The sequence below is a fragment of the Labeo rohita genome, chromosome 18, assembly GCF_022985175.1.
Source record: "Labeo rohita strain BAU-BD-2019 chromosome 18, IGBB_LRoh.1.0, whole genome shotgun sequence".
Classification (NCBI taxonomy): Eukaryota; Metazoa; Chordata; class Actinopteri; order Cypriniformes; family Cyprinidae; genus Labeo; species Labeo rohita.
In genome coordinates, this window is record NC_066886.1 from 18,377,294 (window position 1) to 18,396,026 (window position 18,733).

The following is an 18,733-nucleotide window of genomic DNA, read 5'->3' on the forward strand; positions in this document are numbered from 1 at the left end:
CGTTAGAGGAAAGCGGTTCATCTGTGCAAATACTGGTGAATTCGTGATGCGATCTGAGACATGTAGCGGCAGGTTCGACTTCACCGTTCGTGCCGTCACACTTTCTGGTTCTCACATACTCACACACACACACACCCTCTGACTTTGCCTCTGTCTTTTAATTATCGTACAAATAGGCATCAAAATACAAAATACACAGCAAAGTTGTGGGCTACACAGGAAATTCTGGGAGAAATCACATAAGACATGACATTTCAGTTAACAGAAATTATAACAATATACAGAGGACAAAAAGAGCTTTGTTTTTTGCTGCTCCCTGAAGAAACGGACACAACTGGATGTCCGACTATTTTCACATTTGTTAATACGAAAAAATTGCTTATTACATTTGATTATTTATTCTACCATGTTACCACATAAACATAAACCGTAACATAACAGTTCCCTGACATTGATAATCATAGAAAAACTGTAACAAAGCAAACATTCCCTGTATAAATTTATCATATATCTGTTCTCCGACTCTTTCTCACACATACACAAGTGCTTTCTCAATGGGTCCACCATTGTTGTCGTTTCCAACCCAGTCTTTCATCAAAAATTAGGCTTTCATTTGCACAACCACAAAACACAACCTGGAGGAACCACTGACAAAAAAACAAAACAAAACAAAACAAAAAAAAAAAAAACTTTTCATAGCATTTCTGTGTGCTCGGCAGTAAAACAATATATAGTCTGTAAACAGACTGAACAGGCTCACAAAGTACAAAGAAAATGAATTTGTTGTGCAGTAGAGTGGCTATATAAACAAATACGTTTTAACCGATACAGTTTTCGTGGAATGTGTTACAAAATGTCAGCACAAACTAAAATATATATAGATATATATATATTTACACATTGACATTCTAGACGACAAACTAAATGGCAAACAAATGCTCTTTAACAGTATTAAGTGACAGTGAATGTATTGCCACAGACCCAATCAGTCCTGTTTAATATACAGTATCAAAAAAGCAAGCAACCCTGTCAGATAGTTGGGAAAACACAAGCTCAAATCTGTCTCTACTGTCATTTGTGCAGGTCATAGTCTTAACTAGACCAGGGGTGTACTATCCTGCTTCTGGTGGGTCAATCTCTTGCAGAGTTCAGGTCAACCTACTCTAACACACCTGCCTTGAAGGTCCCGAGGACTTTGATTAGCCATTTAAGATGCATTTGATTTATTACCGTTGGCTCTAAACTCTGCAGGACATTGGCCCTTCAGCAGCAGGAGTGTCCTATCCTACTCCTGGAGGGTTAATCCCTTGCAGAGTTCAGGTCAGCCTACTCTAGCACACCAGCCTTGAAGGTCCCAAGGACTTTGATTAGCTGTTTAAGGTGTGTTTGATTGATTAAAGTTGGTGCTAAAGTCTACCGGACAGTGGCACTCCAGCAGCAGGACTGTACTGTACTGTCCTGCTCCTGGATGATCAATCTCTTGCAGAGTTTAGCTTGATCTGCCTCGAAGGTCCTGAAGACTTTGATTACTGGTTTCAGGTGTGTTTGATTGTAGTTCAAGCTACACTGTGGAGGACATTGGACCTCCAGTAGCAGGACTGGACACCCCTGATGCAGACCATTCCCATTTTTGATTTTTACGAACCACGAACCTGTAATCCCAAGGTGTCCACTTCATAATTGCATTGTAGAATTCAAAAATCACATTGGCAGATCACCTGCTCAGTCTACCTCTGCGATTGTCTTTTGGGCTCAAAAAAAAGCTGACCATCTCCATATACTCTGGCTGTGCTCTACTAGTCGTAATTTTGTGTTCGAAGTGCCTTGACGATAACAGTTGGGCCAAAGAGTTCAGGAGTCCTCCAATATTGCATGTCGGGATTGAACAGTAGGCACTTGTACTGATATGAAAAGTCTTGGACAGTATCAGCGTTGCACCCTAGAGTGTCTGCAAGTACTGCGGCGAAGTTGAGAAAGGTCTTTTCGGTTTTTTGATAAGATGCACATACTGGGTTGTGGGCAGAAGATCATCAAGCTTGGTGGTTTTGGTCTTGATCAGAGTGTCACGTAAAGAAGTCAAATGCTATGTTTATACTGTGGTTTGACCTAAGGCCACAGTGCTGCCTGTTTCCTCAGAGGTAGGTGGCTCATCGGTGCTGACCCTCATCTCAGCGTCCTCCTCTTTGAGCTGCTCTGAAAGGTCCACATTGGTTTCTGTGAGCATTGTGATGGGAGCTCCTGATTGATCGCTGACAGAGTCATCTTCCATTTTGATGTTGAGGCTGTTGTAGTCAGCAAGCGGGCCCTGGCTGTAGGCGCCGGCACTAGCGTGAGTGAGTCCGTGGACCTTCTTGAGGTGTTTCTCCAGTGTGGCATAGACGGTGAACGGGACAGAGCATAGCTGGCACTGAAAGGGAGCACGTGTTCCACGGGCGCCATGTGTTTTCATGTGGCGTGTGAGTTTGCTGCTTTGCGCGCAGGCGTAGCTGCAGAGGCCGCAACGGTATGGTCTTTCACCCGTGTGGCTGCGCCGGTGAACCGTCAGGTTGCTGCTGTTGCGGAAGCACTTTCCGCAGAACTCGCAAGCTTCTTCCTTTTTCTTCTTGCCTCCTCCGTTGGTGACCTGCCTCCTTTCGTTCTCCCGCTGCCAGTCCTGGACCATCTCCACTGCCTCCACCTCTCGCTCCCATTCGCCTTGAGTGCGGTCTTCTCGTTCTGGACGCTTTGGTGTGCAGTTGCCGCTGGCGATCCCACTCTCGCCGCTTCCACCTGTTTCTCCGCTCTCTAGAGAGCCCTCCGAGGGGCTGCCATAGGGAGATGGCTGCTGCGGTTCACCATGAGCCTCCTCATCCGCTTCTCTCTGAGGCTGGAAGCAGCGCAGCAGATTGCGATCCACAACCCTGGACTGTGAAGACATCAAGATCAGGCTAGTGCCTCCTAGAGGCTTCCCAGCCTCCATACTTGCTCCATGACCACTGGAAATATCATTATCTCCATGTCCAGCAAGTTTTCGGTCCTCATCTGCACTGGCAGAGTTGGGATCAGTTTCCTGTCCAGACGCAAGGCGCCGGTGACTCCTCATGTGTCGTGCCAGTTCGCCACTCTGGGAAAACGTGAGCTGGCACACGCCACAGTGGTAAGGCCTATCGCAGGCGTGAGTGCGGCGGTGGGCGGACAGGCTGCGCAGAGATTGAAAACCCTGGCCGCAGAGCTCGCAGGAGAAGGCTGCGTGAAGTGGCGGAGTGGAGTGGGGAAAAGGTGAAGCGGCTGGAGGAGATGGGGACGGGGAAGGTACTACTCCACCGCTGTTGCAGCTAACCTCTGCCAGACGCTGCAAACACATGGAGAAGTTCAGGCCTTGCAGGTCACGTGGTGCATGACCAGAGCCGTGGGGAGGCTTGTGAAGGGGGGTGGATCGTCGAGAGGACGGCTGGAATGCTGAGGCCAGTGCGGCACCCAGGTGACGTGGATCCATGGTGGCTGCTGGTTTTGATGTCTGAGCAATGGTGTCGTCCTCCACCTGGTAGATGTTGAGAGAATGTACATTCTGAGCATGCTGGAGGAGAGTCCATGCACTGGAGAATACACATTGACACATCTGGCAGGTGAAAATGGAGGGTTCTTCTGTATTTGAGAGGAAGAAGAGAGGAAAAAAAAAATATATATATATTAGTCTAACTAAAACTTACATTTACATGCTAAAATGACTCAAAACACATTAACAGGTGGCAGTTTTTTTTTAAATGGCAGTACATTCAGGAGATTCAATGTGGGTCAAATGCAAACAAACACAGCCTTTCTCACGCTATATAACCCTGTATATTTCTGAAAAAATATGCTGAGTGGACCGGAAAGATGTCTGTCATCATGACGACATGAAAATGAAACATCAGAAAGAAAAGGCTGCAGGCGCACTTGATCATTTACAGAAAACAGAGCAAAACAGGTAAAACCACAAAAGCATACGAAAACAGGGTAGGGACAATTCAGGGCTATGTTTAGAAATGAATGCCAACATGCTTCTTACAGAATATTGCACAGGTCAGAATGCCTAACACCAAATACTAAAAACTGTAGCTGTTTGAAGCATTTATTGTTGAATTCAGCATACTATGTTGTCACATGTCCTCAATACAAGGCATGCTCAATTCGGTGATATCACTTTAGAGATAATATAGGTTATATAGCAGTTTTAAATCAAATTTTGTGTATAAACGTCAGTTTTCACCAGTCCAATTAAATATTAAAAAAAAAACAAATTATGGTGAATATGGTTTCTTGCTGCATACTGTACATTTTGGCAAAAGTAGGCTATCTAGGGCTATGTTTACACTAGTGTGTTTTTGTTTTAAAATGCATAACTTTTGCTAAGGTTCCACCTATTGTTCACACTACTCCTGTGTTTTCGACCCTCGAAAACGAAAACATTTGAAAAACGTAGCAGACCCCTTTTTAGTTTGAAAACAGACCAAAGACTTTTGAAAACGATGGCGTGGCTGCCCACGTTCGCTCTTCACATCCTTGACGACAGTATAAACAACAACATCACGCTCACTGTTGTTAACATAGATATGTATAGGTAGATTCCCCATTTGACCACCTCAAGCACGTAGACGTGTCCACCATTAAATAATATGGCATCTACCTACACATATATATGGTTGAAACTGCATGAATGGTCATGCGTTTTTAGTTGTGTAGTGTAGACGGAGATCGTTTTTAAAACGCAGTGAAAACGCCAGTGTAGATGAGGATTGTTTTATTTTAATTAAATAAAACGCAGTTTTAAAACGAAAACGCACTAGTGTAAACAGGGCCTAGGTGTACCTGTGCCCTAGAATCCAATGGGAGAAATTAAAACCTTATTTTGTTTTGTTCCAAAAACGTAGCTTCTTTTTCGCACCATTACGTAACATTTTTAAATGATGTTTTCCTTCCAACGAAAATCCACGCAGAATCATATCATGTAATGTATTATTTAAATTATAAAGTATTTATACACAATGGATGAAAAAAAAGGACTCTAAACTGTACAGTAATTACAACTTTTGAGGAAAAAAAAAAAAGTTTTTTTTTCTTCTCCACATTTTAGAATGAAATGCCAAAATATTAGTATGTAGTATGCTACAGTCTACATGTGACAAAACTCATCCTCCTGACCTACTGCATCACCTCAAGAGAACACGTTTTGCTCATTTGTCTAATTTTTCAGGCAAATTTTTTGAGAAAAGCCGCATGTCACAAACCCCTGCAGGTGTCAGAGCAATAATGAGCTGGTAATAGCGCCGCTGTTGAGTCAGACCTGAGCAGAAAGCCGTGCCTGATTAAAGGTGTGCTCACAGGAGAGCCGGATGACTGCGGAGAGAAAGATTGAGACAGAAGCAAATGAGCACGGATGGGCTCCTTTAGCAGCTCTGGTGGTATTTTTAAACGTGGTTAGCTTTGTCTCTATTTCAGAGAGCCGCTCGCCAATTAAGCTGCAAATTGCTAATTAGCGGAACGGGGCAAACGAAGGTTTTATGCAAATGAGTCCTGACTCAGCCTCCTTGATAAATGGGGCCTGTCTGCAAAGAGGATCCCAAAACTGAGAGGAAAATTCATTTCATTTTTTCCATTCTCTTACAAAGGGTTCAAAGCAGAGTGCTATAAGCCTCTTTTACATCTCCTCAAGTCAAAATCCTTCTGCATTTTATTGGGAGGGGGCAAAGAAGAAGATTAAAAAGAGCCTCTCCTATTCTCTTCTCCCGTACTCGGTGCCTGGAGAAGAACTCGAGTCGAAAAGCAAGAAGCCGATCTCTGAGCCTCAGGGACGGAGGTTAAAACGGGGATGAAAAGGGGAAGGATGGGAGAAAAGTGTTTAATTTAAGAACAAAAAGAAATAGCTGCACAGGTCATGAAAAACAACAGAAAAATCATCACCCCTGTGACTGCACCTTCGCCCCCTCCAAACAACACCCCTTCTGCTTCCAAATCTCTCCCTCGGGTGGAGAGTGCGAGGAGGGTGGAGGGGGGGCTTTTGTCTCAGGGTCTTGGAGTGAAACACAATACCCAGCCTGTCTCTCTCTCCCTCTCTCTGCCTTTCTTTCATTCTTTCCCCTCACTCTTTTTGTAAGGATTCCCATTTGGCCCAGGGTAGCAATTGCATATTAAGCAGAAGCAATAACCGCTAATTAAAAATGCAGATTGGCTGAGAGCGCTAACGAGCAGCAGGCAGAATCTTCTCTCTCTAGGGAACAGAGTGAGAGTGAGCGAGAGCGAGAGTGAGAGAATAAAGGGACAGTTGAAATGAAGAGCTAAAAGCTGGTGGAAATAAAAATACGACTATTGATACATTGTCTACGCTAATTCAATAATCCATAACCGCTGCACCACCGTCTCCAAAATCTCTCTATGTCACTCTTTTACAACCACACATAAGTGCATAGACATGCACTCCTGTCTGATGGGTTGTGGGCTAACTGAATTTTCATTGGTTGAGTCAAAATGAAAGCGCAAATACAATATACATACCAAACGCCCTCATCCACCCAAGCCGCATAAAAATGCCAAAGATCTGCCAAAAATTGCGATAGTTTTAAAAACTCTGCAACCTATAGATTTGGTATTTTAGAGTTTTATTAGACTTAAATAATTAGTGCTGTCAAACCGATTAATCACGATTAATCGCATCAAAAATTAAACTGTTTACGCAACATATATATATATATATATATATATATGCACGCACATCTACTTTGTATATTTATATGTATATATAAAAACACACACATACTTGTATATATTTAGGAAATATTTATGTTTATATATAATATTTGGATGTGATTAATCGCGATTAATCGATTTGACAGAACTAATATACATGTATATTATATTATATATATTACACTAACACTTCATACAAACCGTTATAAACCATTACAAGCTCATTTAGAGATTTGCTACTAAATTATTTGTGTTTTTAAAGTATATGAACATTTAAAAATATATTTTAGTGTTAGATGACAGCAAAGTTAATCTAAATTGAAAAAAAAAATAGTGGAAATGATTATGTATGGGGTAATATCAACAGAAAAGAAATATGGTACCACTATAAGAGACCTAAATACATGTAACACAAATAAAATACATATAATGCTGTACATTTGTAATGCTGTAACCTACATCATATGTGACCCTGGACCACAAAACCAGTCATAAGGGTCATTTTTTTTATACATCATGGTTTGTTAGGACAGGACAAAGGGCAGGCATACAACAATTTGAAAATCTGCAATCTGAGGGTGCAAAAAAAAACAAAAATTCAAATATTGAGAAAATCGCCTTTAAAGTTGTCCAAATTAAGTTCTTAGCAATGCATATCACTAATAAAAAAATAAGATTTGATATATTCACTGTAGGAAATTTGCAAAATATCTTCATGGAAAATAATCTTTACTTGATATTAAATTTATAATTTTGACCCATACAATGGATTTTTGGCTATTGCTACATATATACCCGTGCAACTTAACTGTTTTTGTGGTCCAGGGTCACATACGTTGTCCCTATTCTTATAAATGAAATATGTAAATGCTAAACACTTAAAATAGTTAAAAGTATATTAGCTTTTGGGGTGGCATTGGGAATCTTTAAAAGATTGTGACTAATAACTTTTTTTTTTTTTTTAAAGAAATCAATATTTTTTTCAGCAAGGATGCATTAAATTGATCAAAACTGAAAGTAAAGATGTCTACATTGTTTCCATCTTAAATAAATGCTGTTCAACAATCATTTTCAACGAATTATTACCGATCTGGCAACCCTGATCTACCTGTTACAGCAACTCATCATTCACTCTTATATATACTCTCATATATCACACACTCATTTTCAAGTCTTTCGTCTTTCAAGCAAAACTTTTACACTTCAAACAGTTTCTTATCAAACCCCATCTCTCATCTCATTCTTCTGACACTGAAGCCTCGAAATCTTTGCGTCAATAATAACCCAAGACTGTTGACAGTAAGGAAGTAACACATTAGTATATTTGCACCTCTCACCCTGACACCTTTATCAGCAACATACACCTTCACACACACAAAAAAGAAAGGCAAGAGGGACCTGAACCCCAGAAAAAAAAGAAACGTGGACGGACGGAAGCCGAGCACAAAAAGGAAGGAAACGCAAACATGTGTACATACAGAAGGGAGTGACCCGAAAGCAAAACCATGTTTCGTTGATAACGATCAATCATAATCATTTGCTTGCTTCTATAAGCAGTGTGTAATTATAAACAAATAAATGTTTGTTTCGCTCGTGCTGTAGGGTGAAAGAATCCTGCTCGTATGAGGAACCAGTTCAGGTCACGGTTCAATAACATCACGCTGAGAAACACCAACACCTGCACAGGCCGACGATTCCCTTTAGGGCCAACTACTGCACTGAAAAACACTGAAGTAGCTTTGACACACACACTAACATTACTATAACACACACACACACACACACACACACACCCACCAACATCCTGTTTAACAGTCAAAACAGTTCAATGGTTCACCCAAATTCTTCTCATACACTCTCAATAATAGATTGTTTATTGGCATCTTTGCTTCCATGAAGAACCCTCAATATTTATGAAAACATTTAATATGTTAAATAATTACGCCTACATATGACCGCTTGGCTGGAATTGATCCTTTACAGTAGGGATGTGTGATATATATTGTCTACGATAATATCGTAATTGTTGTTCAACAATGTAAACATATCTATATTGTTTAGCGATTTGACACTATCAAATATATAGCAAAAAACAAACTAAAACACACCTAAAGATATCACGCATAAGCTAGATGTAGATTAGACTAGAGTTGAAATGTCATTTAGACTATTAAAATAAATTTACAATTCCCTCAAAATTCAAGATTAAAGGGGCAAATATGCCCCAGTATGACCTTTATATGTCTTTTATATTTATATAATCTGTTACAGTTAATATCACACGAAGAATAGTTTTTTCCAAATATCAGTACGATTGCAAATGTGATATTGATTTACAAAACAGTTCAAAAAACAAGACATTAACATTAATTGACTTGATTGACATTTTTGACACAAGTTCTTGTTTTTGCTCCATTTCGTCAACAAAAATAGTTTCAAACAAAGCCACAGCAAAACTGTTTAGCATCTTGCAGTGCAACACGGCAGTGCTTTGTTACTGAATCAATCAGCTATTTGAACAAATCAGTTGAATGAATGACTCCATGGAGTGATTTGCTGCCACTAGGGCTGGGCAATTTTCTCGATTTTATTGATTAATTCAAATTTATTGTTTTGCCACAACTTATTTTTTTAGAAATGAAGGAATCGCAATTTTGAATAAGAATATTACCAAACGTTAGAATTAGACACTCTGACAATATGCCAATGATAACAGTAAAGAGAAAAGAACGATTCAACCGTATCATATCGCTAGGCCTCATTCACACCGAATGCACTTTTGTGTTGACAAAATTGCGATGCGAACAGTGGAATAGGAAAAACATGCAAAAAGATGGGAGCAAACTTCTTTAAACTAGAGCGCCACATTTTTAGAATGCCGTTTCATGCATAAGACCCTGTAAGAGACACGAGTGCAATAGTGAAATGCATCCATGTTTACATAGAAAAAAACAATGGAAAAGCAGCGCAATCGAATAAAAAATCCTGCAAAGAACTACTACTGTATGTCTGATATGATGTTTGGCTGAAAGCTGATGTTCATTGTTTTTAAAGACAATTTTTTTTTAACTAGAGGGTTAATAAAGAAAAGATTGCTTGAATCATATTGTAGTTAAAATTTTTTAGATAAAAATCGTAAAAAAAGCAAAATTAAAAAAAATAAAATACTAAGAATCAGTCAAACATTCTGAGAAAAAAACCTAAATTTTATTTTCTTGCCACATCACCCAGCCCTCTCAGTACGATTGCAAATGTTATATTAATTTTATAAAACAGTCCAATAAACAAGACGTTAATATTAATTGACTGGACACAAGTTTTTGTTTTTGCTCTATTTTGTGAACAAAAATAGTTTTACATCTTACGGTGCAAGACAAGACAGTGTTTCATTACAGAATCAGTTGTTTGAACAAATCGGTTGAATGAATGACTCAATGACTGACTCATGCAGTGATTCACTTCTACTTAATAGCCATTTCAGGTTTATATTTAAAGTACATTTCCCCTTTTTTCCCCTCAAAATATTTAAAAAAATAAAAAATAAATAAAAAATACCAGCACAATAACATGCTCAGCAAAACTATCAAGATATGACTTTGTAATTAAATCACCCCTATCCTGATACCACATATACGTTACAAAGATTTATTTGAAAAGATTAAAAGATCTGTTTGACGTCTGCATTTACATCTGTAAGATGTATTTTTTAGAGTGTTTGCTCATCTGCAATATGTCTATAGGATGTTTCCTATAAGATGTCAAATAGACATTTATTAGATGTCTTTAAGATGCTTATGATTTAAAATGCATGTAAAACTGACATCTTACAGATGTCTGTCAGATGTTTGTACACAGCATATGCTTTCTAGATCAAGTGATCTTTAACAGACTTATTGCAGACGTACGTGTGCCATCTAGTTTCCAGTTAAGTTTTTTTTTTAATCAGTGGGGGTTTTGTCTACACCTATTGTTTTGTTTCAGAAGACAGTCATCAACTGGATTTGTATTTGGATAACATCATGTTTACTATGTGCCAACTTTAGGATTCATGTTTATTTGAATTATATAGATTCATTGAGATGGATTATTTATCTACAAATTGTTGTTTACATTCATCTGAAAGAAAGTCATCTGGGACAGCACGAGGATGAATAAACAATCTGTTTTGAACCGTTCACTGTTCTTTTGGGAACCCAAAATGATTCTTGTATGAAGTCTTCGCCAACCCCTTTGGAACATAGGACTGTGAGGTGCTTCAACAGGCAATAGATTCATAACTTAAAGTCTGCAATGGGAAAACTGTCAAATTTCAAGACTTTATTTTAAATGGCGCAGTAAGAGGACAGGAGCGAAGCAATTCACAAAGGACTCTGGGAATAACACCATGTCAGCACCTGCTATGACTGACAGTGGTGCAATAATGAGGGGTTTGAGGAAAGTGTGTGTGTGTGCGAGAAAGAGAGAGCTCTGGGACTTGTGCAGTTTGGTGGCCTGACTGTGCTGTGTTTACCTGGCCACTTCACCTGAGAGACAGAGCTAAGGAGATGCTCAGGTGTGCTCAGGTGCCTTTCCGCCATCCCCTAGGGTGCATGTATAAGTGTACGTTTGCTCGCGTGTGTAGCAGAACTGCCTATCTCTTCCACACAATTAGGCCCGGCGTCTCTAACTCTCGAACTCACCAAGGCCTCAGCGCCACAGCAACGGCAGCCTAATGAGCCGGACTGGGGACAAGGTCGTTAAATGAGGGGACAGTTTTACAAAAAAAGACACTAATTAGCACCTAGAACTCACCGGCTCGGTTGGCCTCCACCCTCACACCTGGCTCTTCCTTCCATCTCCTGTCCGTCATACGCCGGAGCTCCACGTAACCCGCCTCCACCTGCGTTCCTTGGCCGAACTGCAGCGTCCGATTGGCCGGAGACGGAGGAGTGTGGACCTGAGGTCTGGCTCTGGCTGTGCCGCACCCGCCCTGTTTGTGCTGGATGAAGGTGAGAATGTGAGCCAATGGGAAGGCTTGACCACACTGGCCGCATGTCAACAGATCACGGCCTCCATCGTCAGGCATCCGCTCAGGTGACGGCGACGAGTCGGCGGGGATGACTGCAGAATCTGGAGCGTCTGTGAGTGAAACACCACACAAAACAGTTAAAACACTCTTTGTTGAGTCCCTAGGTACTCTTGAAATGACCAAACTGAGTGGCTTTGCAAAAACCTTGCTTCTCTTCAAATGTGCTACTTTCAGTTCTCTGCATTCGTCGGCGTACTGCTAAACTGTCATCATCAGCACGGCTCTGTCTGGTCAGCAGATACTGACCACTTCCTGTGTCTCTGCCACCGAGGTCTGCTTTGCACAGGAAGCAGCACGATGCAGCTCCGACCCGCTTGAGCAATTCGCCCATTAGAGCATGCTGATGTATCAGGCACTTTGCACTGTAGTTGTCCTACCACGCTCACAAGTCTGCTGATCTAAACAAGGTGTCTTTCACACCACTCATAACCGCTGTGGCGAATAAGCGATGCAGTATGTAAATCTAAACAGGCCAAAACTGAGCAAAACAGGATTTTGCTACCAAGACTATGAAAAAAAAGCCTACTTTGAGTGGGTTAATGTAAACTTTTAAAAATGCATATGTGCCTAAACTGGACGTCACTTTAAAATTGTCTTTCAGTGCATATAATGTTATTTGCACTACATATACTTTACAAAAACCGCATTTAAACTTGATGCTGCACAGGGGGCACACAAGATTTTTTTTTTAATTAAAATTAATTATTTAAAATTTATTTATGAGCAAAGAAACTCAAGAAAGACAATGTTTAAGAATGCAATGTTGTTGCATTTTATTCACACAGGAGCAAAGCTGGATCAGAGCCACCTGAGGTGGATCAAATCTGCATTAATATATTTAAATTTCATACACAACGAATTTGTGCAGACGCAGATACTGCTCCGATCACCTTTAACTTGGTTGTGTAGACACCTCGAGTTAAGAGAGGAACTTGCCCTTTGGCCTGGGTGCCGCTGCTGTGGTCATGGACTCCAGAGCACACACAAACACACATATACACACACACGCACACACACACCTTACAGCCTGGACTGGATCCACCTGCCCGGGCTAGGCTGTCCATGCCGATGCAGGTACAGACAGTCCCGGGGAGGGGAGGATTTCACCGGTGGTTACTCAAAAATGTCACCTTTCCTGTTTCAACAGCTCTGGTTGTTTGTGCCGACACGCAAAAGGCGCGGCTGCTCTCTCACACACACATTAGTAACTGGAAGTCCGATTTAAATGAATCGGTTCCTTCGAACAGTTCGTTTCCAAGCGTTTAGCGGCTTGTCAAGGACCACGTGATAAAGTGAAAACATCTCGCCGTAAGGGTTTTATAACCTACAGTATAGCCATTTATAGGCACACGCTGCGGTTTATTACGCTTTTCTATTAATGCAAATGTTTGATTTAATGATTTAATGTGTCTCGGTTCAGCTGTAGCTCATAAAACAGCCAGTTTGAACCTAAAGTAATTTTAGGTTGTATTTTAGTCATTATGAACTACTTTTAGCCATTTTGGCTATTATAAACAATGCTAAAATTAACTTATCTTAAATGAAATAATTTTAGCATGTTATGTAATTAGTTTCGTATCCGTGTTGATAAAACGCTCAGCTGCAATCACGCTGTAAACACATTAGAGTTACATTTCATGCGTTGCTTATGTTTGTAAAGTAGCTGAGTGAAATCGATTCACTGAACAAATCCGACTCAAAAGAACATTCACGATTCGGACACTAACATTCAACTAGATTCAAGTCTTGTGGTCAGGTGAGGCGCGCACAGCTGCCCACAGTTAGAAGATAAAACAAACAAAAAAGATTCTGTCATGATCAAAACAGTTTTTTTTTCACAGCAATATGTACATGCAGCGGTTTTACGGAGGCTGTGTTTATCAATCAATTATTTAAGTCAATAAACAAAACAACATTCAAGCGATGCGCACTTGTCAGCAAATAAAATAACGTGTTTAGTACGATTACAAAATGAGAATTTTGTAAACAAAATGCAACCAAGAGGAAAGTTTTAAAAATTAAACCTTAAGGTATGAACAGTGACGACACAAAACATAAAGATATTCTGAAGATGCAATAAGGAAGTGCTATGTTATTGCTCCAACTCGGTCAGTGTTTAAGAAACTCAAACTTAGAATCTCTTAAACAGCCTGTAAATATACATTTGATACGCGAATGGATATGATATTGTACGCTTGTCAGCAACACGTACAAACATAAACATGAGGGTAGGTTATTATTTCAACTCCAATGTCAAGTTGGACTGGAGTGAGCCACAAACCACGTGAAAAGTTACTACATTGATTTCGCTTTATTGGTTGCTGATACTCATACTCTCCTTCTCACACTCCCACCTTATTCATATTAGGTTCTCCGTTAAAAACGTAGCGTTTTGTCGTTTAAATGTGGATGAAGTTATCTTAAATCCTGCTTACCTTGCATTGCGCTCAGGTGTTGCGGTCTGCTGCCGAGTTTGCGTCTGGACATAGTGAGAGAAGCTCCTCTAAAACTAGACCAGAACTAAACGGACACTATAAATCTCATAAAACGGCAGTGATGTGTGACTAGACTGTCGTTCACTGCTGTGCCCGTCAGTGTTCAAGTTCACACTGTCTGCTGGCCCTACAGGAGGAGGAGGAGGGCATGAGCAACGCCTCCAGCCCTTCAGCCCGCCCATCCTCCTCATCCTCCTCATCCTCATCTGCCCTCTCTGTCTTATCATAACTGACCTCGTTAAGCAACTCTGCTTAGGGCAACAGCATCAGAGCCACTTTAAATGATCCAAACTCTTTCTATTCCTTATCTATCTGTCGAACAGGAGGAATTATGTAAATAGTCGCTTTGATGGCGCGCAGCTGCTGCTCTGACACCAATAAAATGTGCTGGTTAAGGATGTGGGTAAAGAGGAAGTGGCTTTATCGAGGTCGACTGAGACAGGTGTTTGTTTTGCTGTCCGGCTTATTTCGAAACCTAAAGTAACTGTCGCTTTACTTTCAGACACTTGCTTCTCTTTTGTGGATGGCAGGGGAACACACACGCACACGGGGACTTCTGAAATTTGTGTTCGTGCGTACATAAAGTGGTCAAGTACCCATTCAAAATAACAGCAATTTGCGTCGAATCACATGTGTTTCTAATGGTGAAGTGCGCCATCTGGCGGTTACAGTGGGGTTTGTTTTCTTCGTGCGTGAGTAAAACACTCAAGACAAGGTTTTTCGTTCACGATTAGGTTTTATTTCAACGTCAAGATCTGTGATCACTGATGATTGTTTCTAAAGAAACAACGACCAGACATTTACAGTGCTGAGTGAAAAAGACTATGGAATTTAGAATCGACATTTTTCTGTCAGACATTTCATCACTCTTAAATGAAGGGATTATATACAATGATGAGGTAAAATAGGTAGATTCACCGTTTAAAGTCGGATAAACGCAAAACAAGTCTTTTAATCACCTCACTGATCATGTTTTTCTTCCACAGAAAACAAAAGAAAACATTAGGCAGAATGACCTGATTCATAAAAGTCAGTTTGATGTGTTTGGATCAACGTGAGCAGTGTTGAGGGTAACGCGTTACAAGTAACGCGAGTCACGTAATCAGATTACTTTCTTTAACAAGTACTTAAACGCATATTGAAAATATCGTACTTTTTCAAATAAGTAAATGCTAGAGACTTTAACCATTGAGTGATTGACAGCTCTCCTGTTCTCATGTTGAGGGAAATCAGAAGTGCAGAGGCGAACTCAGAGTATGCAAGCCTGCAATATTTAATTGTATTAAATAAAACATTCTTTATGTATTTAATCCCATTGCATTAACCATGTGTTTGCCTCTGACCTTTAAGCAAAAACTACTTTAGACTAACATTTTAAACTAACATTTATGCTTTGTTTTTTTTAATTGCTGAAGAGTGCTGAGCTTTCTTCACTACGGAAGCCCGTTTTTGCCACTTTAAAAAAAAAAAAAAAAAAAAAAAAAAAAAAAAAAAGAACAATCAAATTGTGACAAACTTGCAATTCTGACTTTTTTTCACAGAATTATCAGATATAAATTCACAATTGCGAGTTATAAAGTTAGGATTGTGAGACAAACTCGCAACTTTGAGAAATAAAGTCAGAATTGCGAGATATAAACTCACAATTCGGACTTTTTTCAGTATTGTGAGTTTATATCTTGCAATTGTGACCTTTTTTTCTCAAAATTGCAATTCTGACTTTATAACACACAATTGCGTTGTCTTTTTTCCCCTCAAAATTGGACTTTATAACTCATAATTTCAAGTTTATATCACAATTTTGAGAAAAAAAAATTGTGATAACTTGAAATTGCAAGAAAAAAAAAAATCTGAATTGTGACTATTTCTTGCAATTGAGTTCATATCACCCAATTCTGAGAAAAAAAGTCAGAATCATGACTGTATCGCGCAATTCTGACTTTAGAACAACCAATTGCAAGTTTATCTCACAATTCTGAGAAAAAAAGTCAGAATTGCGAGTAAGTAAAAGTAACTAAGCAGCGTAATTGGTTACCTTTTTTTAGGGAATAACGCACTATTGTAATGCATTCTTTTAAAAGTAACATTCCCCAACACAGAACACAAAGGTGAGTAAATGAATTATTATTTTATTATAGGTGTACTCTCTCTTTAATGGGGTACCAGACACAAGGGAAAGAATAAGGTTTATCCCAATCTTATGTCAAAAATTCAACACAGATTGACTTATAATATCTGCAAAGCTTATTAGGATCCTAGCAGCTCAAAGCGTTCCTGGCAACCCTTGTGTGTAACATCAAGAATAGGATGTGAAATGTGTTTTCAGAGCATGGTGGTGTTAATTTTCACATTTTAAAAATGATTTTGTTTCCATTGGAGTCTTTAGAAGATGTAAAAAAGCTGAAGTGAGTGAAATTCATTTTATTGATTTTTTTCCCCCTCCGTAAACTTCTATGTAAACTCTTGCAATCATGGTCACCGTTCACTCCGAAACATGTTTGCTTCTTGTTGTCTTGACTGTTTTATATCAGCCGATTCTTCAGTACCGGTAATGAGGGCTCCGTGATCTTGAGCGTGATCTCCTGTTGAGAAAGACGGTAGAAATGGTTGAAATGAGCCTGAACAACAGTATGTTTAGATGAAATGGACAAGCGTGGCTGGCCCAGACTGGTTTCAGCATACCTTCTGGATGAGCTGTAGTCCCGACCTGTGGGGTGTACAAGATTTACGATTAGAATCTTCTTCATTCATACGTCTTAATTGTTACCACACTGTATATCAATAGAATGTAACCATGAAAAAAAAAAAAATAATAAAATAAAATAAAAAAAAACCCAGATTCATTCCACAGAAAGACCTGAATCAAGTCTCTTTTATAATGTGGATAACAATACAACTGTATCACTATACTTTGGTGGGAGGCTCTTACAGTCCAAATAAACTCACCGTATTTGGCATTGGGGGAGGGCGAGTGACTCTGACGTCCATATTGCCTCTCCCATTCATCTCTTTCTTTTTCCCGCCGTTCTCGCTCCCTACAAGACCAAACAATGACCAAACTGTATCCTCTCCTTTACAAACCAAGAGGACAGTTCCCACAACTTGAACACGCTACACATGTATATACATGCTCGGACTCACTTCATGCGTATTTTCCGTGCCATTGCGCGAAGAACTCCTTCTCGTTCCTGTGATGGGAGGGGGAAAAACATGAGTGTTGAGGTTTACAACTACTTGGAATCACCCCACCTACCCTCCCACATACCAACTGTACACCCACGCGTTTACCTGTCGCTTGTGCTCTTGTTGCTGGATCTTGGCTTGTGCTGCCTTCTTATCCGCCTTGGCTGATGAAGGTGAAAGCAGAAGGTTAGGCAGGGTCATCAGGCTTTTATTTTATGTCTTTCCCAACATATAGCAAAATGGTATATAATCATTTGTGTTATCTTTTGAACTCTCTATTCATTAAAGAATAATGTGGAAAAAGTATCAGTTTCCACAAAAATATTTAGATGCACACAAGTTGTCAATATTGATAATGTTTCCTGAGCAACAAATCAACATATCTGAATGATTTCTAAAGACCATTTACTAAACCTATTACTCCAGGCTGTTAAAAATGTAGTTTTGCCATTACAGGAATAAATTATATTTTAAAACAGAAATATATTTTAGATGTTTATAACTGAAAACAATTGTTTTAAATTCAATCATATTTCAGAATATTACTGTTTTACTGCATTTTGTTCAAATAAAAGCAGCCTTGGTGAACATAAGTACAGAAGCCACTAAGTATAGAACATAAGTTTCTGCCACTGAATAAACAATAGAAAAGGTAATTGAAACTTTTTATCTTGAAGTTCTGACTTTTTTCCTCAGAATTAAGATAGAATCTGAAAATTGTGAGTTATACAGCCAGAATAGCAAGACAAACTTGCAATTTCAAGAAATAGTCAGAATTGTGACATGCAAACTCAGAAATGTGAGAAATATTTCGAATTGTGGGATATAAACTCACAATTGCAAGTTATAAAGTTAGAATTGCAAGATATAAACTCAGTTGTGAGATATAAACTCAGAATTACAATATAAACTTGCAATTGCGAGAATAATGTCAGAATAGCAAGATATTAACTCTGAATTCCAAGAAATGGTCGGAATTGTGAGATATAAACTAACTATTGCAAGTTATAAAGTTAGAACTGCAAGATATGAACTCAATTGTGACATATAAACTCAGATTTATGATATAAACTTGTAATTGCGAGAATAAAGTCATAATAGCAAGACATACTCAGAATAGCAAGATATAAACTCGCAATTGCGAGAAAAAACAAAATTGCAAAAAAATCAACTGAGAATTGTGCGATATGCACTCAGTTGTAAGATATAAATTCAGAATTATGAGATATAAACTTGCAATTGTGAGAATAAAGTGAGAATAGCAAGATATAAACTAAGAATTGTA

General features: G+C 39.3%; 2 protein-coding genes across 4 annotated transcripts in view; both read right to left on the reverse strand.

The window, feature by feature from the left end:
* Nucleotides 1-139: 139 nt before the first annotated feature.
* znf296 (zinc finger protein 296) lies at nucleotides 140-14,559 on the reverse strand. The gene is made up of 3 exons (XM_051135775.1): nucleotides 14,206-14,559; nucleotides 11,494-11,820; nucleotides 140-3,624 (listed from the first exon to the last, which is right to left on the reverse strand). The coding sequence occupies exons 1-3, from the start codon at nucleotides 14,255-14,257 to the stop codon at nucleotides 2,090-2,092; spliced, it is 1,914 nt and encodes a 637-aa protein (XP_050991732.1). The 5' UTR covers nucleotides 14,258-14,559; the 3' UTR covers nucleotides 140-2,089.
* Nucleotides 14,560-15,732: 1,173 nt separating this feature from the next.
* Nucleotides 15,733-18,733, reverse strand: part of clasrp (CLK4-associating serine/arginine rich protein) — a 16,350-nt gene continuing 13,349 nt past the window's right edge. For 2 of the 3 annotated variants that reach the window (XM_051135774.1, XM_051135773.1), the window contains exons 17-21: nucleotides 17,554-17,612; nucleotides 17,407-17,453; nucleotides 17,212-17,300; nucleotides 16,948-16,972; nucleotides 15,733-16,847 (exon numbers count right to left, since the gene is read on the reverse strand). In XM_051135774.1, coding sequence (XP_050991731.1) covers nucleotides 16,805-16,847; nucleotides 16,948-16,972; nucleotides 17,212-17,300; nucleotides 17,407-17,453; nucleotides 17,554-17,612 — 263 coding nt within the window. In that variant the 3' untranslated portion in view covers nucleotides 15,733-16,804. Of the gene's footprint in view, nucleotides 16,848-16,947; nucleotides 16,973-17,211; nucleotides 17,301-17,406; nucleotides 17,454-17,553; nucleotides 17,613-18,733 lie in introns of those variants that run through there. The other variant, XR_007829742.1, reaches the window with a different exon arrangement.

Bases quoted from the DNA above. Each gene is read 5' to 3' on its own strand.
- znf296 (XM_051135775.1), bottom strand. From the start codon at position 14,257: ATGTCCAGACGCAAACTCGGCAGCAGACCGCAACACCTGAGCGCAATG. The intron at 11,821-14,205 runs GTAAGCAGGATT...TTTCACTCACAG, and splicing joins ACACCTGAGCGCAATGCAAG to ACGCTCCAGATTCTGCAGTC. The intron at 3,625-11,493 runs GTGAGTTCTAGG...TCTCAAATACAG, and splicing joins GGTGGAGGCCAACCGAGCCG to AAGAACCCTCCATTTTCACC.